The 24,607-nt window shown below is 47.7% G+C and overlaps 2 protein-coding genes across 10 annotated transcripts; one reads left to right on the forward strand and one right to left on the reverse strand.

Annotated features, from left to right (window-relative positions):
• Positions 1 to 212: 212 nt before the first annotated feature.
• Positions 213 to 6,360, forward strand: LOC120947822 (ras-related protein Rab-30). Of its 4 annotated transcripts, none has more exons than XM_040363581.2 (4): positions 213 to 234; positions 4,372 to 4,764; positions 4,853 to 5,103; positions 5,179 to 6,360. In XM_040363581.2, exons 2-4 carry the CDS (start codon positions 4,509 to 4,511, stop codon positions 5,383 to 5,385), a joined length of 714 nt encoding a protein of 237 aa, XP_040219515.1. In that variant the 5' UTR covers positions 213 to 234; positions 4,372 to 4,508; the 3' UTR covers positions 5,386 to 6,360. The 4 variants fall into 4 exon arrangements, with proteins under 4 accessions (XP_040219515.1, XP_040219511.1, XP_040219512.1 ...); XM_040363577.2 differs by lacking the exon at positions 213 to 234 and adding an exon at positions 245 to 924; XM_040363578.2 differs by lacking the exon at positions 213 to 234 and adding an exon at positions 1,052 to 1,260.
• On the reverse strand, positions 6,171 to 24,295 carry LOC120947821 (sodium/hydrogen exchanger 9B2). 6 transcript variants are annotated; one of them, XM_040363572.2, is made up of 10 exons: positions 24,182 to 24,295; positions 23,556 to 23,771; positions 10,503 to 10,656; positions 10,336 to 10,420; positions 10,009 to 10,254; positions 9,766 to 9,938; positions 7,705 to 8,472; positions 7,514 to 7,636; positions 7,196 to 7,445; positions 6,171 to 7,109 (listed from the first exon to the last, which is right to left on the reverse strand). In XM_040363572.2, the coding sequence occupies exons 3-10, from the start codon at positions 10,644 to 10,646 to the stop codon at positions 6,955 to 6,957; spliced, it is 1,944 nt and encodes a 647-aa protein (XP_040219506.1). In that variant the 5' UTR covers positions 10,647 to 10,656; positions 23,556 to 23,771; positions 24,182 to 24,295; the 3' UTR covers positions 6,171 to 6,954. The 6 variants fall into 6 exon arrangements, with proteins under 6 accessions (XP_040219506.1, XP_049461164.1, XP_040219509.1 ...); XM_049605207.1 differs by having other exon boundaries at positions 23,556 to 23,810; positions 24,182 to 24,276; XM_040363575.2 differs by lacking the exon at positions 24,182 to 24,295 and adding an exon at positions 23,984 to 24,089.
• Positions 24,296 to 24,607: the final 312 nt, after the last annotated feature.

A 24,607-nucleotide genomic window follows, 5' to 3' on the forward strand; every position in this document is an offset into this window, starting at 1 on the left:
CTTTCATATAACAAAAGAATTAATAAAAAAAACTTAATTATTGATCTAACCTAGATTAAAACTATCTGATCTATTGAAAATGGCAATTATTGCTATTTGCCTTCTTCCACTAAACGATTGCACACCCCTGACGATTGTGGATGTAGTTGTGCGTTTTTGTAGAAGGGGACAGCAGCAACAGCACTACCCATACACACACAGGCAGCGAGCGCTGCAACAACTGGAAAACAGCAGGTTGGTGTGTTGGTAGCGAAACAATATTACAGGGTTTTCAATGATATTATTGACATGTTCAGCGAGTTGTTGATTCGTTCGGGCATATAATTGACACTTTCAGCGAGATATTGAATTGTTCGTAAGCAGGCGTTGACATGTTCAGCGATTCTGTAGTGCTGTCATTTGTTTTGTTTACACACTGTGCCGCAGGGTTCAATTTTCTATTCTTAGAAGTCCTAAAAGTAGCTAATAATCATTCCCCAAGCTGTTTAATACATGAATTAGTTAAAACAAACATATTTTTACGAAAACCGTTTGTTTACTTTCTGATGAGAATGATCCAAGCTGCAGTCCAAGGGGTACGAAAGTGACAGCTCTATAGTATCGCCGAACTTGTCAACGCCTGCTTCCGAACGATTCAATATCTCGCTGAAAGTGTCAATTATATGCCCGAACGAATCAACAACTCACTGAACACGTCAATAATATCATTGAAAACCCTGTATTGTTCACCGTACCGTTTGTCCGTGCAGTTCGCAGCCGTGCCCAGTGTCACCATTGTTTCCACTCGCCAGCAACAAAGGGAGAAAAAGTGCAATGTTGTGAATGAAAATCATCTGCAATCGGTGTGAGGAAGTGAGCGGATCGAGAAAAAAGAAAGGAGTTGCGCTCCCCCGCGCCCCCGTCAACCGACCAACCCAAGACCAGGTGCGTTTGTGGGGTGAAAGCAGGCAGATAAGCAGAGAGAGGAAGCTGCTGCTGCAGTTCTGTGCAGATTCGCGAGTTCGGAGTGCACATAGCATCTCGGTTTTTGTTGTACTCCCCCCCCCCCCCCTCCCCTCCTCTTCCAACTCGGATGCTCCGTTGGGCTCGATAGTGACTGCAGCGAGTGCATTACTTTCCCGTGTGCTTCGTTGTTTTCGTTCGTTCAGTCCCCATCCAGTGCAGTGTACGGAGTGGTTGCTGTGTGTGTGTGTGTGTGTGTGTGCGTGTTCACGGACGGTGCGCGACCTCTTACCACGGGCGGGTGTGATTTAGCGAATGGTAAGGAGGGGTAGGAAGGCATGTGGATGGGATTTTGCAACTGTAAAAACAACAGCTCACCCACACGACGACGGTGCAATCGGTTGCTTTTTCTTTGCCGTTTGGTTGAATGCACCGCGGACACCAACCACCGTGACCTACAAGTGCGGGGGGAGGTGGGAGAAATCGTGCCCACCCCACCCCAGCTGTGAGCCATGAGAAGAAGCATGAAGCAAACAGGCGTAAAACGGTAACACATTTCCAACCATCCTGCGTTATCCTTGACCGCAGACCATCGACGAACGGAGGCACGGTTCCGTTTCAGTGAACGATTAGTCATCGGCAGCACGAGAAAGAGTGGCGGTGGTAGTACCCCGTCATCGTCGCCCACAAGTAGCGAGACAAATTTGGAGCTTTCCGAAAATGGCCACACGATGGCGATGGCGTGTGGTCATGAGGTGACCAATTCAATCTACCGCGATTGCACGAGGTGTGTGTGTAATTGCTCCGTCCGGGTTGAGAAGGTTACTACGGCAGTGTGTGGAATCCCCCCCGCCCTGCGTTCTCGTTCATCATTGCATCGCACGAGCGGAACTTCCCTTCTCCGGAGCGGGCAGAGCGTGAGGGGTAGTGACAACGAACCGAATGAACACAGTGCAGGGCTGGGACGCGAGCGAACGGAGCAGTGCGAGGGTATTAAGGCGAGGGTTGAATTTATGAACCTTTGCTTGACCGTGGGGTGCAGCTAGCCGGAACGACATCATCGACCGAATGGAGCGAGCTGTCGAGGGACACACACACAAGCGCGCGCGCTCCTCGAATGCGTGATTGTCGGACTGGAATTGTATCACCTCTCAACCACGACGACGATGAAGATGGTCAAAAGCGATCGGCGAGATTCCGCTACTATGACCCACCCGTTTACAGCACGACGAACAAGCAAGCCATCTTGGCCATCCCACGCCTGCTGGACGCGTAGCGTCCACGCATCCTTCCCTTCAAAGCCGGCACAGCGGAAGGATAAGAGCAAAACAAACTAAGAGCGCGCGTTGCTGTAATAATTAGCATGCCGTGTACCGTAAACAAGGCAATATAAACAGCACACACACACACGCTCGCACGGACACGCACATACAGCAAAAAGGGTGCGCCTTGCCCGAAAGGGGAGTTACGCGTATTTGAATGCACCACGCTTGGCCACAGCTACAGTGCCAAAGGGGCGAGCCCACCCGTCGATCGCAATGACACAAAGTCGTGCTGTTGCTAGGCCCAAAATGTCCTGGCAGTAGGCCACCGTCTCCATCAGGAGCAAAGTAAAGTAAAGCAAAAAAATAGTATGCAGGGCGCCGCCTGCTACGCCGTTGGTGTGATGGCGTTCAATTAAATTGATTGCTACTGAGCGTGGAAGCCGCTCCGTCCCAGTCCGGTCGTTGGACGGAACCGATTGGTCCGATATTCGATTCCAGGCGTGGGTCGATGTTATTCTACGCCACGCCAGAATGCAAAGAGGGATGGAATCCGTTTGCCATCCTAGACCCGGACAAGAATAATGATTTTGATTGAAAACATATTTGACTGTTTTTTTCCTCCTCCGCCGAAGGGTGCGGCGAGCGATCGCATATCAAATTACACGACGATAAGCGATGGTAACAAGCGCTGATAAGGAGGAAGTCGATAAAGCGTTTTTTTTTTGTTTTGTTTGTGACGTAAGTGAAGAAATGTTTGAAAAGTCCGGAAACACAGTTTTTTTGGGGGGGTTTGAAGCGTTTTAACTTGAATAGTTGTAACATTGTAACGAATTATTGTTATCTGCCGGCAGATTGCTTATCAAAAAGCGGTCTCGTTAAAAACCCAAAAACAAACCATCCAACGGTTGAAAACGGAAGCCATCCGCGTGATTAAGAAGAACATTGTCTATTGTCATAAAAATGTCTTAATTTATTGAGGAAAAAAACAAATATTTTTATATTTTTTTATTTTTTTTTATTTAAGCTTCCTATCACTGGCTTAGATGGAGCGATTCATTTACACAAGGAAACGACGAACTTATTTTTTGGCCTTGAGTTGCCAGTTAGAAAACTACCTTCGACCTTTACTTTAACAGCCCTCTCGACCGTCTACCGAACCGCAAAGGACAAGGCCACGATGGAAAAACGGTTACTGGCCACTAATCGGTGCATTATTTGCACTAAATAGCGGCCGCTGCACCACCATTTCTAGGGAAAAAAAACCTCGAACGGCGTAATTGCTCCACACGCATCTGCGCGGGCAAACGACTTTCTGCAAACGTCGATTCGGTTTAGGATGATAACAAACCTTCTCTCTTCGTGCGCGCAGTGTGTGTTGGAGATGGGGGGGGGGGGGGGGGGGAGGCACATTGTAACGAAAAGGAAATCACATCGAAGTAACCAAGAAAGTGGAACACAACACACCGCCGTTAACGAAGAACACAACTCCCCTCGCAATAGCGGGCCTCTCCATGGCCCAATAGACGGTGGTCCCCTTCCCTTCTCGTTGCAGTTGAACGGTAGAGGAAGGGTTTAAAACACACACACACGCACACAAACGCTCATGTGTGCCGCAGTGGCCGTTTCACGATGTGCAGCACGAATCGGTACGAATCGGTAAATAAAATCGAAAGTCAGCGAACTTCACTTGACCGGCTGATCGGGCACGGGTTGATTAGACACGGTAACGCTTCCTTCGGCCAAAGTGGATCAGCTGTTTATGAGTGTGTGTGTGTGTGTGTGTGTGCGTGTTTTTTTTTATTAGTGCTGGTATGTTTGAACCCATCGCGATCGCACGCAACGAACGTCACGCAATCGGACGCCGTGCCGCTGTTAAAGTACACGCAAAGCCACCAGTATTGCGATCAGAGTGGTCGCGCTAATGGTGCCTAGGTGTACGCGTAATTTATGACTCATTCGTACGCGTGATCACTTTCGATCGCGCGAGTGATAGCGGTGAGAAAGGAGGAGCAGCAGAGGAGAAGATTCACTTTTAAAAAGAAGCATATTGTGATAATGGAACACGAGCATTTGGAAGATTGTACCATACCACCGACCCTCCACACGCTGTTATCAACTTAATAACCGAATTTTGTCCTTTCTCTCTTTCTCTCTTCTTTTTCAGCGGTTGCATCGCGCCACAACACTGTGCAGTTGGGAAGGTGGAACAGTGGATCCAAGTTGCATCACCGTGGCCGTTCGGTTTGGTGTGCCTGCTGTCTGTGTTAAGATCGCCCGTACCTTTAGAAGCCAGTAGAAGCGATGGAGGATTACAAATTTCTGTTCAAAGTCGTCCTGGTGGGCAACGCGGGCGTCGGCAAAACGTGCCTGGTGCGAAGGTTCACCCAGGGGCTCTTCCCGCCCGGCCAGGGTGCCACGATCGGGGTGGACTTTATGATCAAAACGGTCGAGGTGGACAATCAGAAGATTAAGCTACAGATCTGGGACACGGCCGGCCAGGAGCGGTTTCGTTCGATCACGCAAAGCTACTATCGATCCGCGTCCGCCCTCATACTAGGTAAGTGGCACTAAAATGTCCATATAAAAACACTGAACTGTAATAACGCTTTCTGCTAATGCCGTTTTTTGTTGTTGTTTTTCTTCAGTGTACGACATTAGCTGCCAGCCCACGTTCGACTGTCTGCCCGACTGGTTGCGCGAAATACAGGAGCACGCAAATTCGAAAGTGTTAAAAATTCTCGTCGGCAACAAGACGGACCGGGACGATCGGGAGATACCGCAGGAGGTCGGGGCCGAGTTTGCGAAACAGCACGGCATGTACTTCCTCGAAACGTCCGCCAAGCAGGCGGACAATGTGGAACGGCTGTTTTACGACATTGCGGCAGTACTGATTGAGGTAAGCGACCCCCTTCTTTCCGGGTGTTCCTTGTGACTTTCACTAAAAGCTGTGTTCCTTTGCGTTCCATTGCAGCAAGCCCGCACGAAAGAGTTTACGCTGCGCAGTGAAACGAGCGTCCTGACGAATCTCTCCCAAAAGACGATCTACCATCCGAGCTGCTGCAGCATCGGCGATCGGAACCACGCGCGCAGCAGTAGCACCAGCGACGCACACTACTCGGACAGCTCCGGGCCGGGCAGCATCGGCAGCAATAGTGGTAATTTTATCACCCAGCAGTAAGCGCTTGCAGTGAACGAAAAACAACAGCAAAGCAGAAAAAACAAGCAAAGCTACCTTGAGAAGCCCAGGACAGGGGGGGGGGGAACGATTCTGCTCCCCTTTTTGCTGCCCGGTGTGCAATATCCGTCGGGAAGCTGTATGTGTGTATGTGTGTGTGTGGGAAGGTTCGAATCAGCACAGCACCCGCATTGGGAAATATTACAAGGGAGTTTCAAGGAGTTCTCAAAATTTTGGGACATGTTGCTGACTCTTTATTGCGGGACGTTTAACTCCAATCCAATAGGAATTTCCAATGTTGCTGTTCTAAAAGCATTTTAGAAAAGGCTACATGGAAATTCCTATTGGATTCACTAACGTCACAGTTCACTTCCTATAAGAAAGTATCAAAGAAGTGTTCCGAAATTTTGAGAACCCCTTGAAAAACTCTGTAATCATGCGCACAAACAGACAAATACAACCACTCACACACACACACACACACACACACACACAAAAGACATGAGATTTTTCAATGGTACCAAAAAGCAACTACCAATAAAGGAAACCGTTTCGCGTGTGCTTCTAAGCTCAGCTAAAGTGAAGCGACACCGAAAACCCAACCGTGGCTGGGAACTAAGGGGCTTTGCGCAATGAAGGGAACCGGCGGGTCGTTGATATAAGATGTAAGGTTTTAGACTATGTTCCTGTGTTAATTTTAGCGATAAAATAAATGAATTTACAGAAAAAAGATTTCTTTCCGCTGGTTTCTTTCCGCAAGCGTAGAAAAGAACGTCAACTCACGCGGATAGTAAGTACTATTCTTATATCTTACAGTACATGCTTGTTCCATGCAACAACAGTAATGAGCTATAACAGTGCTACACTAACTAACTAACAGCGCTTGCGAGTACTATTTCATTTAAAACGTTAAAACAAAGTAATAATGTAAGAGAGGGATCGTTATCCCCGTCAAAACAAAAAAAAAAAAAGACGCGCTAATACATAATACATGCCCGATGGTCCCTTTCGTTCGTTCTTGCGTAGCAAAACCCAGCGGTCGATAAGCGGGCAGGATCTCTGGCATCCTCGTAGTCACATACAATCTTCCCTTAACTATGCCTGTCTGGAGTGGATAAAATGTTTTTGGAATGTATACATTGCTCTGGAAAATACGGTCTCTGTTTTATCTACAAAAAATGATCACGATCATCATCTTTGTTGGAAGATATATCGCTTTGAGCTGGGATTAGAATGGAATATTAGCTGGCCATTGTGACTGGTTTTGTTTTTTGTATATCGAAAAGAAACACTACAGCTATTGATTAGGCTATAACAACACTGTACGCTAACTAAACCGAATGCACCGAAACACGCCGGCACTACGATCAGTGCCCTTACGCGGTGGCCCTCACCCTAACGGAGCACATCACTAACGCTCCTTTGCTTGCTGTTCTTACGCTTTCTTGGGATTCTCTCTCTTCATCTCCCTCTCTCTATCTCTCTCGTTTTCCGGAACAATTGTCTTAAGATATCCTTTTTCGCTTTTAGTCTTTCTCCAAAAAAGAATAACTTCTCGCCTCTAGTGCGGCTCTACTTCGTGATGGTGAACGCTGTCGCCGTCTGCGCGTTGGACAGCGTGTTGGCAGCCGTATCCTCGTCCGCAATGCCCTCGATATCTTCCCGCTCCTCCTCCTCGTCGATGATACTGATGTCGTGCAGCGAGGGCCGATGACTTCGCCGCCAGCCTGGAAAATAAAGCAAATAGAGTAGCTGGTGGTGGTTCGGGAAGAATGGATTGAAGAGGAGATAAAAAAAAAAAAACCCAACGCACCCAACGTACCATCCAACGGCTCAAGCTGCTGCTTCGTTTTCTTGAGCAGCTTGGTGCCGGTGACGGATATGAGAATGGCCCCGAGCGGGGCCGTCAGGATGATGCTCAGGATGCACACCATCTTCACTAGCTCGGCGTAGTGGACTTCCTCCTCCGTGCGGTTTTCGTTCGACATGACCGTCTTCAGGGCGACGGGACCGAGGGCGGCCTGTACCGTCGCTTTGGACATCCAGGAAATGGCAACAAAGATCTGGTAATGAGTTAGAGAGAGAGCGAGATAGCGTTAAAGCTGTTGTCAACAACAAGCAGAAACCTTACCTTCTCCTTGACGTTTAGCTTGTCGCCAAAAGCAATTGCCACCGTTGTCAAGATACGGATCACAGCAACCGCGTAAATGCTACCGACACCGATCGATACGATGTGAGGATCCAGCTCAGCAATCTACGGATAAAGAATCGTGGTAAGTAACGTGCGCCGAACTTTAGAACGGGTGTCACAACCCTCCCTACCTTAATAGACGCGCCCGTGATGCCGAACAGGATCGGTTCGAAGATCATCCAGAAGATTTCGAACGCCGTCGAAACCGGATTGTCCTCCAGCTCCCAGCCCTGCCCGCACCAAAAGTACGACGCAGTGAACGCCGCAAACACCACGCCCAGCGGACCGGCGCCCTCGAAGTGGATCTCCTCACTGCCAAACACGGCCAGCAGTCCGCCCCCGAACAGCATCAGTGTGCGAATCGGCACCACGTACGCATCGCCCGGCTCGGGCACATACTTGCACAGGAAGCCCCACACCACACCGAAACCCAGCCCGCCGATAATGCACACCGGCGCCTGGGCAATCTGCAGCCCGAGGCTTTGCGTGCTGAACATGATGCTCGAGATGATGCCGAACCCGGCCACCGACACTGCGTCGTCGATGCCGGCCACCGCAATGATCAGTGTCGGAATGCCCTTCACCACACCGTACCCCTTGGTGCGCAACCGGAACAGGCAGGGCACGACGACGGCCGGCGACACGGCGCCCACGATCGAGCCGAGCAGGATGCTCCACATCCACGGCAGCTGCAGGAAGAACCGGGCGCACACGGCAATCAGCGAGCACTCGACGAACCACGGGATGAGACCGAGCTTCAGGATGGTTTTGTAGATCTTCTTGAACGCGGTCGGGTCCATCTCTAGCCCGGCTCGGATCAGAATGATTACCAGGGCCAGCTTACGCAGCTCGGCCGTCACGATCTGGAACTCGCCGTCCAGATTCACCCAGCCGACGTTCTGTGGAGAGTTGAGAAGAGAGGTGAGTAGATTTTTTACAAACCTTAGTGTGCTTAAATCATATTAGAATCATCATCATCTTGGTAGTGTTCATTGCGAGCTTATATGGGGTTACTTTTTTGCATGCCTTAACATATTTGCAATAAGAAACCAATCCTAATCAATTCTTACTAAGGCGAAATATTCTTGATGGAAATATGATCTCAACTGTAGTCAGTTGTACTATCAGACCAGGCGTACATCCAAATCGTCCAAAGACGTTTAAAAATGTATTGAAAATGAAAATAACCTACCGTTTCTTTTGAAACTTTAACATTCGCTCATCGCGACAGGTAAATCTGCACAACCGCTGAATCGAATTGAAAATTCAGCTGTATTCAGTTGTGCAAATATCTAGTTGGATTTGACAATTCGAATGACTATGTATTCAATTGGAAAGCACATTTGTTCACAATGCCTTGCATCGCTATCGAGAGTGTAATATTTATAATATTTTTAAAAGTTGTAAGAAAGTTTCATTTAGGAAATATTTTAAAATTTATCATATCTCAAGTCTGCATAATGTTAACATTTGGGAACATTTTCAGACTAAACAAAATCTAGTTTTATTCACTTTTCACTTCGCATCCTAAATGTCCTCTCTTTTCCTGTGATAACACGTTGCCCTTATCCTCCATATGCGGTCTCATTTAGCGTGGTGTACTGGCAACAAACTCATTCTGCGCATACGTATCACGGTCTAATGGGCTGATGAGCGCAAATTCGAGCGCAGCATGATAGCGAGATGGTTCACGATAAATACCAAACGTTACGTTAGTCGCGAGCCCCGAACCCCGCTCGTCCATCGGTTTAAGTAGATGCAAACCGACCGAGGTTTGCTGCGAAAATGCATATGCAATCAACTCTTCATCAATCTTTCGCACATTCCTTCCTGCCCTGTGCGCAAGGGTCTGTCCGAGCGCTAAGGGGAAGTGGGTTGAAGATGATTTAATACAATAAGTGTGCCTCTCGTATGCAGAGCGCGTGTACCCTTGCGGTGCCATACGGGCAGCTCTAATTTATTATCCGTACAACGCTCTCTCTCGCTCTCTCTGCCAGCCTCTCTGTTCGGCCTAATGAGGCGTCGTCGGAAAGGTCCAGCGATACTACTCTGCCCATCGATTCCTGGAACCCACAGTCTCCATCGCAGACTGGGTGACCTTTTTCGACTGCTCGATTTACAAACACAGTCTGAGCCGATCGATAACTAACGCCCACTGGTGTCAGCTGGGGCAACCATGAGTACTAACTCACCTGGAACAGTATGCCCACCATCAGCATCCCGATCAGCCGAGGCAGCGTCGTTAGGGAGATGAGAAACCCGCCAAAGTTGGCAGCCACTGTTAGCACGACCAGCTGAAACAACTGTCCACCGGGTGCGGCAGTGTCACCGATGATGACAAACGCCGTTATCCATAGTAGTACACCTGCAAGGGGAACAAAACACGTGAACGTATCTATTGAGCGACCACCGTTCTGTTATCACCACCACCGTACCTATAAGAATGATGGACAGGATACGGGCAAACTGGCGGTAGGACGGACACAACGGATAGGGACACACTTTCTGCCAGCCGGGCGGTTCCCACGAGGGCGTTGTGTACTCCACCCGACATCTCATGCACAGCGAATAGATCCACGACTGCTCCAGCCGGGAGTTATCATAGTCTCGTTCGATCTTTTCCAGCGCCTCCGAGAATGATTGCTTTTTGGCACGGCCACCAGCCTCGCCATTGTAGCGATCTAGAATTTGTAACGCAATAGGAATTGGATTACAACTGACTGATCTTCTGAAGCATTTTTTTTTTCAAATAGAGCACTTACCGCTGTGAATGGACGAGGTGTCAAAGTTGTTATTGTGCAGGTTACTTTTCCTTCGCGCCGGTCCTTCCTCGGAATGATGCGATTGCTGTGGGATTGTTTGCAAAGAGTTGGTGAAAGGTTCCACCTGAAATATCCACCCAAAAGCAACCACAGCGTGTGGTACTTACCTGCGATATTTTGCGTTTGTTCTGCTCAAAGCCCAAATTATCGTGACCTAATCGCTCGACGACCGGTTCGGTGATGATGCTGACCTTGCGCTTCGTGTCGCCGCTGGACGACTGGGAGGAAACATTCCCTTCCTCCGAAGGCATCTTGATAATACTGCCGGGAAACGGGAAGGGGTTTTGAGCTCAATAAACTAACATTTGGACAATGTTTACAATTGTATGATGTCTTTGTTATATGGTGAAAGAGATAAGCATGCGAAGTGTTCATGAAATCATGGAACTAATAACATAAACCATAATAATAATGATTGTCTTCACTATGTCCACGATATTTGCCAGATATCATAAACCTAAATAAATATTAATATTAATGATATTCCTTGCCTTGATCGTAATTTGTACAAAATATGTATGCAAGAGTGACTTGTTGTTGGGGTTGCTCAGATCATATCAGATCAGTCCGCCGTATTCCAACATATTTATTGTTTATTTGTTTATTTGAATATTGGTATTGTCTGCCACCCAGGGTTTCACAATATATAATACTTAATAGCTAGGGAAGGAGGAAGAAAAAATTATGATGGGAGAAAATAGATAGGGATGATATTCGGAGCGACGGGAACATGAGCGGGACAAACGAACGTGATAGTCAAACTCGATTAAATGAAGCGCAGGCTCTTAAGAAGGGATCATTCTGGACAAAAACTGATCGACGGGAAGGGATGTATATGGGAGGTCTGTCACGGAGACAACGGGATGGACCATACGATGGAATGGAACGAGCCTTGATGTTAATCTATCCCATCTTACGGCAGCGGAGAGGATAGGAAGGAACAGGAGTATTAAAAACCGTGCAGAAATCTACGAATTGCGATACGCGTAAATTTCCTCTGTACCCTGTCTAATCTCTACATAGCAGTTTCTACAGCTGGAGTCTATACCACACTAGCATCATTTAGAAAAGAGCGATCCTAGCAACAGTACAATGCCTTCAACCAAAGAGCGGGTCACGAATCTCGGAGCCCATCCGAGTAATGGGACCCAACTGCTTATTCGCTGTGATGACTACATGATCTATCTGGGTGATAAATGAGAGACACGCGTCTTCAAGCCAACCATTACAACTGCCATGTTAATCTTTTGGAGATTAATCAATAAAACATATGCAGTATCGTTCTCATACGTTCCAAAAACAAAATCGAAAAGCTATGCACATACAACTTATTCTTATTGTCTTATCTTTCAAATTCACGCGTTCATACTAATTTATACATTCATATATACCTTAGTGTATTAAGTATTATATTAATATTCTAACACTTTACGGAAATATTGAAAGAAAAATATGAAAATATTCATTGCTAGAATAATATGACAGATGGTATGACATGACAACGATTAGATAAAACAAAAACTATTTTAAGCACGAGTAAGTGCTAGGGAAATTTTAGTACGCGATAAGATTGAAAGTAAAGATGATTCACAGGTGGACGATTTTACTATAACATGGTTCAAACCGACAGTGGACTATGTTTTACCTTGAGAATATTACACGGGATAGTAATGACTGATGTTTCCACAATAACCTGAGTTGCCTTAAGCTCTGCAGGTTTCCAAACTAGCTCTGATGAGCTTGAGTTGCAGATAAATACGTGATCTAGCAATAAAGCCACGCGATACCGACAGTCTAAGAACTCATTTTTTGTTTATGCCATTTGTTATTGCATATAGAAACACGTTTACCAAACACACACTTGCAGCCTACTTACATATAAGCCAAGGAGACCGCTAGTTTCATGCTTGTAATGGAGTGTTTAGCCACGCCGTCCAGCGATTAGCACCCGGAAGGCCGCATGAGTTCAACATCTCCGAAACAAGTTGCTCAGGTTGATTGTAAATCGCTACCGGTTGCGCACCCGTTTTGCAATAGAAATATGAGTTCATTTCTCCAATCGTTCCATCTCACGAAACTTTTCGCCCATGTTTACACCCCCAATCAATGCCAAAAGGTCAACTGCGGGCGGGTGGGTAGATGCACTAATAAGTCAGATGCAGCCTTCCACGACCGAACGACCGACCCCCCCACAGGCACAAAGCGATCCAAGCGCCCAGATATCTCTGATTGATTGGAAATCAGACATTAGCATCGTTGTACGTGTGTGTGTATACGTGTGCTTGTATGCGTGCGTGTGTCGTTTAAGTTCCGCCCAACCACGTGGCACCGGGATGCTATCGACCGCGGGATGCTGCTACTCCGCTCCCCGCGTTGCAAACCGAAACAAACGGCGTTTGCCGTTGCACCGGAGGCGCACGAGTTCAGCTGCACGCTTGCCGTGAGCCGTGGAATTCGAACAATCGGCCCCGGGCCACCCTTTGTTTGACGCTTCAACAATAATTATTGTTTCAGGCGGGTAGCCGCAATGTGCCCGCCGCCGTGCGTCTAATGAGTGCTGCCGACTGGCCGGGGTGTGGATGAGAAATTAAATGCCATCCGTGCGGACCTGGGAAGCGGACCTGGGGCGGGGTCGGGGTTTGGATATTCGATGCTGTTGGGTTTCCGCGCTGCTGTTACAAACGCTCCAAAGTTTGGTGTAATTCTTGCAGTGCTAAACACAGAAGGGAGTAGATGCATAAAACTCCGCTCAGTACATCATATCCGCTAGATTGTCGCATACCGATGTCTAGCACCGTCTGCTGACGGAAGCTTTATCAAGACGCTCTCCGAACAATGGGCCGTCTAGTGCCGAGAAAAGCCGGTTTGATCGTCAAAGTTCGAGGGCATTGGGTCGAGTTGCTCCACATGCGTCATTTCTATGTGCGCCGAATGCACCCCCGTGCCTATCAAGCAGAGGGATGTAGCGATGTGCGTTTGTTCTGTCGAATTGTTAATCTCCCATCGTTCGCTCGTTCGCTCGTTGGATCACATTCCGTGACCATCTTCTCTCATCCCACCCTGTACCCCACGGGGGGAGGCGGGATGATACGAAGATTACAGCGATACTTATCATTTGCCATTAGAGCGAATCATTTGCTACTTAGCCTTACGATTCAGATTGCTTCTGGTAAAAGGGGCGGAACTAGGCACTGGGTGGCTGGACTAGGCACTGCATCTTCGACGCGCGCCAGTCAAATGATGTTAATCGAAGGGCATCTTTCAGTGCACTAGAAATCATCTTGATAGCAGCTTATTTTACGAAAAAATACAAACACATTCACCACTGACATCTACTAAAGCTACAATGTGTCCAAAAGTCCCATAGATACCACTCCATATGCTTACCTTCGGGAACTACAAACAAACAATCCACTAAAACTAGGTCTAGGACGACGGACCATTGATTAGCATGTCAATTGGCCGATAAGACGCCGTACCTCGGAAAAACGCCGTCCCGTCCCCACCGTACTAGGAGGTGATAATGCTGAAAACAATCGCCATAACTAATAGGCGTCACATTACCAAATCTGGGCCGATGCCACCACTCGCAGTTCTGATTGACAAGTTTAGCTCCAGCAAACCATCTACACACACAGCGGGGTCTCCAATCTTCTCATCTCTCATCCTATTACGATTGTTGACACACGGTGCGCGATCGTGTCACCCTCTGTAACAACCACCCATCCCACCCCACCATACATTTGTGTTTGCATGGGGTGGCATCGTGTCACACAAATAGTCGCACACGATCGCAACTGCCTTCCAATTTATTTGCGTATCCAGTTACGAGTCACGAGCGCGTCCACGTCCGTTTGCTGTTTCAGTTTGTACTGTGCTTTTTTAAACTCGATCAGATCAGCGCGAATAGAAATCGCATCCCGATTATGAGGGGCATCCGATGGGCTGGACAGATAGGCGCTAATTGAATCAACACATGTGAAGCGGGGTAAACAGTGCCGCCTCCACGCTTAACCGTGCTCTACCTGAATGGGAGCTATACTTGTTGGTCACTTTTCGCAACGAGGAGGATCTGTCCACATGTGTGGAATTAGGGTTTTCATTTTAGCCAACATTGAACCCTATGGAAAACCCGCGCCACCGGACCAAGAAGCTGTCAACGGTGAGAATAACAAAAAAAGTGCTATTAACAGGTAGTCTATTTATGTTTCCAATTCGCACGACTGCTTTGCACGTCACGCGAAACCTCCGTTTTAATTGGTATGTCATAAACAAGTTACCTAAGAATGGGAGCGATTTGCACGATTTGGGGAGTCCCCTCCAAACAGATGGGTGATGCTCTTGCAGAACAGGCACATTGTGGTAATTAACATTGTGGTGAAAACTATATCTTTATTGAATTCTGCCTCCATGATCGGTATGATGGAAGTAAGATATTTGTAACACATCGATCGACAACTACAATTCACTTGCCATTATTTGCATGCTTATTTCACATACCGTCGCGTGCTTTGCGGATTGGCACAAAAAATAAACCCTTCGGAAAGGAGCAGTAGACCCTGCCGAACACCGAACACGTGGCGATCGTGTCCCTCAACCAGCGAACCCCTTCTGGACAGGCGGCACGGTGATAAACGGTTCACTGTTCATCATCGCGTCATGCGAGTCATGTGAGTCACGACATCAAACTTACCGCCCGGTCGGCCCCCGTACACTAGGCCGGGCTACCGGTGTAGCGATGATGATGATGATGATGATTACGATGATGAGGGTCTGGCACAGGCATGGTCAATGTGATAAGTATGCTAAAAGGTGTCTCGACCAGACTCGACAGTACACACGGGTTTACCCCGGGTCGGTAAACCGATGGTAAAAGTCCAACGCATTCTAGAAAGCGGATGTTAGCAGCAAGTGGGCGTGTGAGTGTGAAAAGCCTCAACTTTTTAGAAACAATGCTCAATTTATGTGTCTTGCAGTTTTGTTTTAAATTTTTGTTGAGGGATTTTTCTTTCACCATCAAGACATCAGCACACGCTTGCGATCGACATCAGCTTTGCTTTGTGTCTTGCTGGTGAGTGTCAAATCATACGCATCCTTCTAATCATGGTCACGATCACGATTTGCACCCGCAAATCGATCGTAGTACGTCACAAGCTCCCTCCACCACGATGCCCGTTTGGTGGTGTCGGACGGACAATAAAATCGTACAATTAAAGGTGACATAATCCAATCTCAGTGGTTCGCCTGGGCCGGGGGAAAACGGCCAACCAATAACTGACACGAGCGCACGCTCTCCACTAACGTCAATCGCTAATCGGCACCGAGCGCCATACAGGTCAGTGGTTAATCGTTCGTTTGTAGCCATCAGACCGGATGAAACAGACATTCGGCAACACATAAATGCGGATTAGGTTCTCCGCCGAAGGAAGCGCAGTAATGAAATTTATGCTGAGAACTATTTCTTAGATAAAATGCGTTCCATTCTGAGTGGTTTCTGACGCTGTCTAACGTTAATTCTGAGTATGTATTTCATTTTGCTCCGAATGAGAATCTTCTGATCATTTTCGTTGTTGATGATCTTGTGAAGATGAAGATATTATGATCGCGATCATGATATGTTTGCCGGATATCAGACGCATACCATAGTCCATTACGGCTTACTCTTAATCCGCACATGCCGACCTTATAAACTATCGGATAATCAGATCGGAACTATATCCAAACTTCTAGGCTATGACACATCTACCCATTAAACTTCATTACGTATACTTCAGCGAATCGTTGGACTTCCAAAACATCCAGTCTTATGATTTTCAAATTTGTGGATTTCGCGGATTATGAAAATCGGAAAAATCCTAATTGAAGCTCTTGTAATGTCTACGATATGTCCAGTGGCATCCCTTCCGCATTCAGAGAACATACACTTCCAACACATCTGTCAAGCTAAACGCCCATTACTGCGCGTGATGTAACACCACCGTTAATAGCACGCTAACTGCATCTGAAAGGACGGAAAGGACTGGCTATGTTTGAGAGCTGCTCAGCATAATACGTCTGTTTACCAAACCATTACCTCACTGACGCACGCACAGAACAGCTGGCATACGGAAAAGGGATGAAAGCTTTTAACACCTCGCCAACCAACAGCCAACATCGCTTGAACTTGATCGCATTGCGGTTGGGGGCGCACGGATCATATGCTGGTGGTCATTGAACGGTCGCTTACGTCATGTCGTACAAATTGTTGTTCAAAGCCCCAGCTATCAAACCAACAACATAATTAGAGCAGTCGGACAACAACAAATAAATCTATTGACTCCATTAGCCTGTCCACTCAATTGTGCGTTGCAAAGCGATTCACGCCTGGGCCAGATCAGGATCAATTACAAGTTCAGTTAGTGAGCAAGCAATTGGTTTAGGTTCGGCTGGCGCCAATGTAACAATTCGGTTGGCTTTTTTCCGGTTCCGTCCTGTTTGGGATTGGATCTTCCCTTTTATGCTTATGCGTATGCTCGTGACAATAGGCGTGTGTGAACTTTGCTGCTTTGCCATCCTGCTGTGTCCACTTGTCCCCAGTCGCGCAGTCGCGTGACGATCGCGTGCAAAATTCCATCCTATCTCAGGGAGCTTTTCTGACAACGAAAGGGGCCACACCAAGCGGATGATTCAGCTCATCAGAGCAATTCGCATTGATGGTGCAGCGGCTACGTCGGCCTAGGCAACCTGATAGATTGTTTGTTGGGCAAATGTTTGTTAAATTAAGTGTGTCCCATTCGACTCAATTGAGACAAAAACCCTCTTCTATATCTAACAAACAACACATGTCCCATTTGGACATAAAATGTGTACATGTGATTTGTTTATGGAGGCATGAAATGCTGGTACGAAACTCTTGACAGATAAGAAAGAAAAAAAACATATCACATCACTTACACCCCGCAGCAGTAAACATCCTTCATCGTTCATTAAAGGGCGCTACGCTACAGCTGAAATGATTGTGCCGGGGGGCATAATAATGTTAAGCAAAAGAAAAAACAGATCTGCCGCAACTGCACGTTGGTACATTAATATTATTTTCACTCTGCTTATGGAGTGCCGGACTGGAAATCATTATCAAACCCACCCAATCGAGAGTGGCAGATCGGTGCGTACCGTACCATCCCACTACACCATCGTTAGAAAATTTATGGACGTGCATTTCGTCACACAACGCCAACGAATGACAGGTTCACCGGGGAGGTTTTTTTGTCGTTGTTGTTATTCCCCCAGTGGCATCTGTCTGCAGAAAATCTCACCAGACGTGAGGTTGAGAGTTGCTGCACCGCTAGAAAAGGCATTCCTGGCAAACACGTTACCATTGCGTGCTCAAGACATGTTTTCATTCCATTTTAAGCTAATTGTTTCGCGTTTCGATCGTTCGACCGTTCGGCCGGCGAAGCAAACGATCAAACCTCCACCGCTTTGGGGACAGTGTTGCATGTAGTTGCCAGTTACACCGCTGGCCCTTCCCCCACCCGCCACAAGATAAGCTTTTCACCATTAATAAGCGGCAGAATTTAATAAATCAATTAAAAGTTAATCAATTAATCAAAGCTTCATAATTGCCATGGCGCGCACAGACAAACACGGCCACGGGTGGTTTGCTGTTGATAACGGGCTTGAATGGCGGACAGGTGTCGAGAACGGAGAGGGATGGGAAGGCATTGATTTAGGAGCAGCGAATGCGCAATTAAAAGCGACTGTGCACCCTTCCGTCTGGCGTCTGGTCCGAGGTTCTATGCGTAGAGAATCGCTCCAGCCGTCTTGGCGTTGCTGATATATCGCGCATTCAACATGACACCTCTTCCGTCCTGCCTAACTACTGCTACTGCGGCTATTGCAGTGGTGGTAGTAGTGGCCCGATCGTACCATTTTTGGCATGAGCCAAGGACGCTGTCAAAAGTTTCCACGAACCCCGATGCGATGCGACCGGTGGAATGCAAACAAACGGCAATGAAATTATCAATTCATACACACACGCACCCCTTGTGTCTATATGTCGATGGTGGGTTTAAGGTGTTGTGATCATTTGTGAACACTCTCGGTATGTAGTGTTATGCAGTTCTGTGATGCGATGGCTGTATTGTAGAATAGTTTTGAGGTTTGCGGCAAATATTAAATGTAACACATTCGGCACAGGATGAAGATATGAACGAGTTCATAGCTATTCAGGATATGGCAGCTTTGAGCACTATCCATATCCAAGGACAAAACATTATCCAGAACCAGTAAAAAGGGTTATCCAGGTTTTGTTGATGTGAAAGTTTTAGGTCAGGTTAAACTTTAAATCAGCTAATGTCATAGTATTTATGACTTGGATTTAGGAAATATCATTGTTTTAAGTTTTCCGTCAATCCTATTTCTTCAAATTGATAATTCGCATTATTGTGTCAAAAGAATCATATCAAGTCTTTAATTTGCAAACATAAGTTCTTTAGTAGTATAACCGTACGAATCATGTATCCGTCCAAGGATCATGAAATCATCATCATCCCGATTTAAGGGGGCCTCTTAACAAGGGGACATCGTAACAATATATTTAAAATACATTCTTCGAAGAATTTTGGAAAATTAATTTCTTGGTCGGCAAACATTCAAAAATTGTAGAATACAGTAATAGACAAAACAAATGTGGAGCATCCATGAATCCTAAAAAAACCTCGTAACAGTAGACCTTAAATTCAATGGAAAATTACAAGCTTTTATATTTTTTTGCAATTTCCAATATGTAATGTAATGTAGCTTAAACCAGGGGTCTCCAAACCACGGCCCGCGGGCCGCATGCGGCCCTCAAGAGCCTGTAATGCGGCCCGCGATGGTTTTGTAATGGTTAAAATAAATAGCTTTTTTTTACTAAATCATCAAAATTCAAATTTTTCATTCATTTTCAAGAAGAAAATCAAGTTTCGATAAAAGAAAGATGTACGAATTTGATATATTCAATTTATATTTTTTAATTAAAACGAGATTTGAAATTTCACCTATTGTCAAGGTAGCGTCTAAATGGCCCTCAACAACGTTAAGTTTGAAGCAATGCGGCCCGCGAATTAAAAAGTTTGGAGACCCCTGGCTTAAACAATACAAAAACCCATCAATAACAAAACTCCATTTCAAGCCGCAATATAATTTCTACGACAATACGAATTGGCTGCCAATTTAATTAGCAACGTTGCACAAATATTTCGCAATGTAAAACAACAACAAAACGCTCCCTTACAACCTTGAGACAAAGTGCGTGCGAGTTCACGAACATCATCACCTTCCGTCCCTTTGGGTCATTCCCACCGGGGCACGCTACACGATGATCAGATGATCGCCACCCGGCACGCACCGTTCACTTGACGCACTTCAGGCTGTTTCGGGCGACCAAAATCGTGCTGCAGGTGCAAAGAGGGGTGCATCAGAACCACACCCCCCCTCTCCCCATGTTTTTGCACTACACACGGTGCCCCCACCTGCTGTCCCTTGCTGGGGTTGCTACTGAGCGCAGCGCAGACACCCGACCCAACCCGGTCAGCCGTGGGAATTGTTCTCACCAATCAACGACTTGCCACTGCACTTGGATGGCAGCGGCGGAGGAGGCGGCGGAGAGAGTTGCTCACCCGATCGATTCCAAATTCGATCGCACCGCATGATCGTTTGCGGACGTTTTTTGCGGACAGTGGGGGGAGGGCCAGTGGCGAGAGGGTTACGAAAAGAATGCAAATGATGAGCACGCGAGTGCTGGATGCAGGATTTTAGATGCGGTGAAACGAGAAGGGAGAACAATCTACTACTACTACTATTACTACTACTACTACTACTATTAGTACTGCTGGTCGATTGCGCAGCTGTGTATAATTACGTTTTCTTCATGATTTCGCTCCGGGAGCGCTCCGACTCCGGCACAAAACAAAAAAAAACTGCGGGCAGGTTCCGGGTTGTACGCCGATACCAAGCTCACACGTGCAGGGCAGGTGCCGGCGGGAGATGCGGTCGTTCCAAATCTCACACACAAAGCTCACTTGCCCGTTTGCCGTGGCCGTTTAGAGCGAATCTCGCCCGAGTTATTAGCAGCGGCGGCAGCAGCAACCAGCAGCAGGTAACGATGATGATGGGGATATTCGGTACCCTCGGGAGCTGTCACGAGCTCGCGCCGGTGATGGAGGACGAGCGCGCGAAACGTCCGACAGCTATGCACGCGCCACAACAACCACTTGAGCCTGTGTAGCCCGGATGCGCACCGGGGCAGAAAGCTGGACGGCTAGAAACACAGTGCTGGTGGGTGGGTGGGTGATAATCTGGGACACTTGCCGTCGTCGCTTGCTCACAATTGAACAATTTGCTGTTTTTTTTTTTTTAAAGCTCCAGCACACTTCACCTTGGTCCCCTGTGAGGCTTTGTACGCGAAAGCGCCGCACTTGTAGAATTCGATCAAAATTGTACAGCAAGCAATAAACAGTAATTATCACTCTTACGACCGATTAGGACACTTTTCTTTGCACCCAAAATTTGTATCACGCCTTTCCGCCACCACCACCACTATGCGTTTTTTTTCCGGGCTGCGTTTTATCCTTGCGCAACCGTCACCGCAAGCGTTAGAAATGCTCTGCTGGCAGGAAGATGTGGCAGGACGATTGGCTTCCCTAGCAACGCGCTAGCTGCTCTGTTCGCACTGCCGATCTCATCAAATAGCGCTCTCTTTCTCTGTCTCTCTCTCCCTGTATTACGAGCACTTCTCGCACGAACCCGACGACGAATTGCAACCGACTATTGGGGATCGCCGACACGGTACCCTTATTTATAAACTAGAACCAAACACCCGCGTCCAACTAATTGGTGATGTTTTATTGTTCTTAACCCTTCCTCCCGCGCCGTTTTAAATGGCGGACCGTGGCACAACCCCTCCAACGCCACATTCTCAGCCACTCGCTTCTCTCCACCACATCAGTAACGCGCGTGAGGTAACCCTATCCCCCCCCCCCCCCCCGGTCCACGGTCCGGTCTCAGCCGAATACACTCTCGACCCTCCCGCTCGATCGATTCGTTTCGAGCGTGCTGGCCAGCAGTAAGCTGTACGCGGTTCGATTCGCGAGCTTCGGCCGCGAGCTTCGGCCAGATCGGAGTCTGCCGGCCCCAAAACTGTCCACTCCTGTCGTACCGAATGGTGCGCGACCGATCCGAGCGTGTGAGGATGAGTGCACAGTAGTAGTAGTAGTAGCGGTGACGCACACTCTCCGGAACTGTGGCCAAGGGAAGGGAATTTATGTCACGACGAAACGGCACGGCCGCCTCACACAACCAAACCGAAAGACATAATCAGAGCTGACCGGGCGCTGATCGTCTCGCCCCCCTCTAACAGTCTCACTCCCGCGGGACTGGTTCGAGTTTTTCCACCCGCCCTGCCAGCGACAAAGTCTTCTAATATGGGCATCAGCACAGCTCATGAATAAATATGTTACTGCAAAGCTTCTCGTCTGTGTTCGCCAGCCACCCGCCAGAATCACGCAGGAGTTTTGGAGCAAGTGCATCGCGATGGAACCGGTGCCGCTGCACCTCCAACAGACTGGTGCCTAATCAAAAGCCTCCTTTTTTGTGGTTGAATTTAACATTGTGACCACTTGTACCTGGTGGTACAGGTGGTGGTGGTCCGAACGCACTTTGCCCACTGTCACAATCCACCACGTCCACGACACACTGGATCGCTAAAGCGCGGTGAAAGTGAACATGTGATCGCGCGTAAGGAGCAGCATTCAAACGCTCCTCCTCCACACATGAGCTAGCCAGCTATTTGTAAGCGATGGCGATGTTCGCGTTTACATCAATTAATATCGAATCGTAATATCGGAACTGCGATAAGGCCGTGTAACCCACAGCCGTTCGTTTTTCCCTTCCAGGCCGCCGGCTTCGAAGGCTCTGCCCCTGAACAGCAGACCATTAATAATCGATCATACTTGCTGCAAACACGCTGTGTAGAGTGTTGAGGGTGAGTGCCAATGGCCAATTATGTTGTACTATCGCCCGGCAAAACAAGCAACACACAGCCCGATTGATTGGATGAAATCAACTGTCACGCGATCATCGGTCTTAATTGAATGGTGATAATATTGGGCAATTGATCACCTACGGATTGCGGGGTTTTAAAGGTTCTTCCGGCATCTTTTTTATCGATATTGTAACAGCTTAATCATCCACATTGCAGTGCAGACATTTTTGGGCTAATTTTAGGACTATGACGGCTACTGCATGCAACAAATCGTGTACCCAGGTCCAAGCAAAGCCAGCGATGGGGCCGTTTTCTTTTTCTCTCTCTCTCCACCCAATGGTGTCACACAGACGCTAGCACGTACGTCCAATTGTCCGCAAAGGCCGCATGCTGTGCTTATGTGCATTCTTGTGCATGTGTGTTGTGGGGGGGGGGCACATCGCAGTGCCCCAGATGAGCTGCGGGAGCAAATCACGGAGTCAAGATCGAAATCATTCGCTACGCCTCCCCAGACCGGATTCCTACGACCCTCCCCCGTTGACCGGAAGGGGAGGGAGTGGATGAGACAAACGGGAAAGGCGGCTCTGCTCTAAATGAGAGATGCACCGAGAGATGCAAATTACAGGCAAAAGTATGCGTGGCGTACCGTGGCCCTCCACTGTCTAGGAAGCATCGGCGGGTAGGAATCGTAAGCGGTAGGAAGTGCAACATTGCAACATAACACACATATCACAGCAAAATGTGGAGCAAACATATGTTGGTGTAAATGAGGGAGAAAGAAGTACTATATGTACCAGGCTTCAACGCATCTACTTGAAAACCCCTCCAAACACTCAAAAGGTTACTAAGGGAGGGAACTCCCATTGCGACACGTGACAGCGACCGTGCGTTCGCGGGGTTCCGCGCACAGATTTGTAGGGTCGTCATATTGTCTAATTTTCTTCAATTTCGTATCCCTTTCCGGGCACACCAAGTAGTGCAAAATTCCACACCATCCAACCGCAAGCACAAGCGCACAACACTGGCAACTGGTATGTAAATGACGAAGTTGGCGGTAATGTGATGATAATGTGTTGATGATGATGATGATGATGATGATGTGGGTAACAATAACTACTGCTGCTGGTGTAGTTCAAAGAAGAAAGCGCAAACTAACCTGTAACCCTCGTTCGGGCCACTGTTTCCGTCACTTTGCGTTGCCTCACTAAGTCCGCAATTTGGCAAAATGGGATTCGGGATGGGTTTTGCTGCCGGAATCTTCCACTATTCCCTGTCACTCACGTACGCACACATTCAACGCTAGTCACCACACAAGCACAGCACGTTTCACTACACCACCACACTGCACTGGTACTTTGTACGGTTGAAGGAACTGTGTTTGGGGGAGAAAGGGAATAACAGAGAAATATTGCTGTAAAAGAATGGTAAGACCGATAGAAGCGATCATCTGCACGCTGTCTAACGATGCATTCGACAAGCTTTCGATCACTATTCCGTTTTACACTAAACAATACATTGAAGAAAGGCACCATTACATTTTAAAACCTTTTCCCCATAGAAAGCTACTAAACAACTAACACACACATTCATGCCCAGTTCCACACAGACAGCATAACGGCTAGCAGGGTTGAACAAACAATGCACACTCTAATTTGGGGGAAAACACATCCCGCGGCCCCAAAACAACAACACCTGCCCGCATCCAACAGCACAGCAGACGACCCAGACCCGGTAGTGCGGAAGGAGGGAAATTATTGCCCGCCCTCCCCTACATTAACATACGACTGGCTAACGTGACCACCGCGCGATCGCTCCAACACACAACAAAGCGCGCCTAGCTAGACCCTGCGTCTGACGGCGACCGTCTTCGCAAGACTTCTAAAAAGCGTCTTCATTTGGCGACACGCTTTTATACCCGCCGCGGCAGGGCCCGGTCCCTCCAGAGTACGCAACCAGTACGCTCGCCCGGGGTGTCAATATGTAGAGCTAACAATGTTTTTCGATGTGCGACTACCTACTACTACTACTGCTACTACTACTACCACTACAACCACGCACACCAAGTGCAATCGTCGGCTTTGGTGCCCAAACGAGGAAAGAAGCGCAGCGTGTGTCACTCTAGTGACCGCCGAAGATAATGTGCGGGAGTGAGAGGGAATGTTTAAAGGGGTGCAGGGTACAGCGTGGTGGTATAGTACACCCGGGCCG

The sequence above is a fragment of the Anopheles coluzzii genome, chromosome 2, assembly GCF_943734685.1.
Source record: "Anopheles coluzzii chromosome 2, AcolN3, whole genome shotgun sequence".
In the NCBI taxonomy this organism is placed as follows: Eukaryota; Metazoa; Arthropoda; class Insecta; order Diptera; family Culicidae; genus Anopheles; species Anopheles coluzzii.

Bases quoted from the DNA above. Each gene is read 5' to 3' on its own strand.
- LOC120947822 (XM_040363581.2), top strand. From the start codon at position 4,509: ATGGAGGATTACAAATTTCTGTTCAAAGTCGTCCTGGTGGGCAACGCG. The intron at 4,765-4,852 runs GTAAGTGGCACT...GTTTTTCTTCAG, and splicing joins CGCGTCCGCCCTCATACTAG to TGTACGACATTAGCTGCCAG. The intron at 5,104-5,178 runs GTAAGCGACCCC...GTTCCATTGCAG, and splicing joins TTGCGGCAGTACTGATTGAG to CAAGCCCGCACGAAAGAGTT.
- LOC120947821 (XM_040363570.2), bottom strand. The intron at 8,473-9,765 runs GTGAGTTAGTAC...AACTCTCCACAG, and splicing joins TGGTGGGCATACTGTTCCAG to AACGTCGGCTGGGTGAATCT. The intron at 7,110-7,195 runs GTGCGTTGGGTT...TTTATTTTCCAG, and splicing joins GCCGTTGGATGGTACGTTGG to GCTGGCGGCGAAGTCATCGG.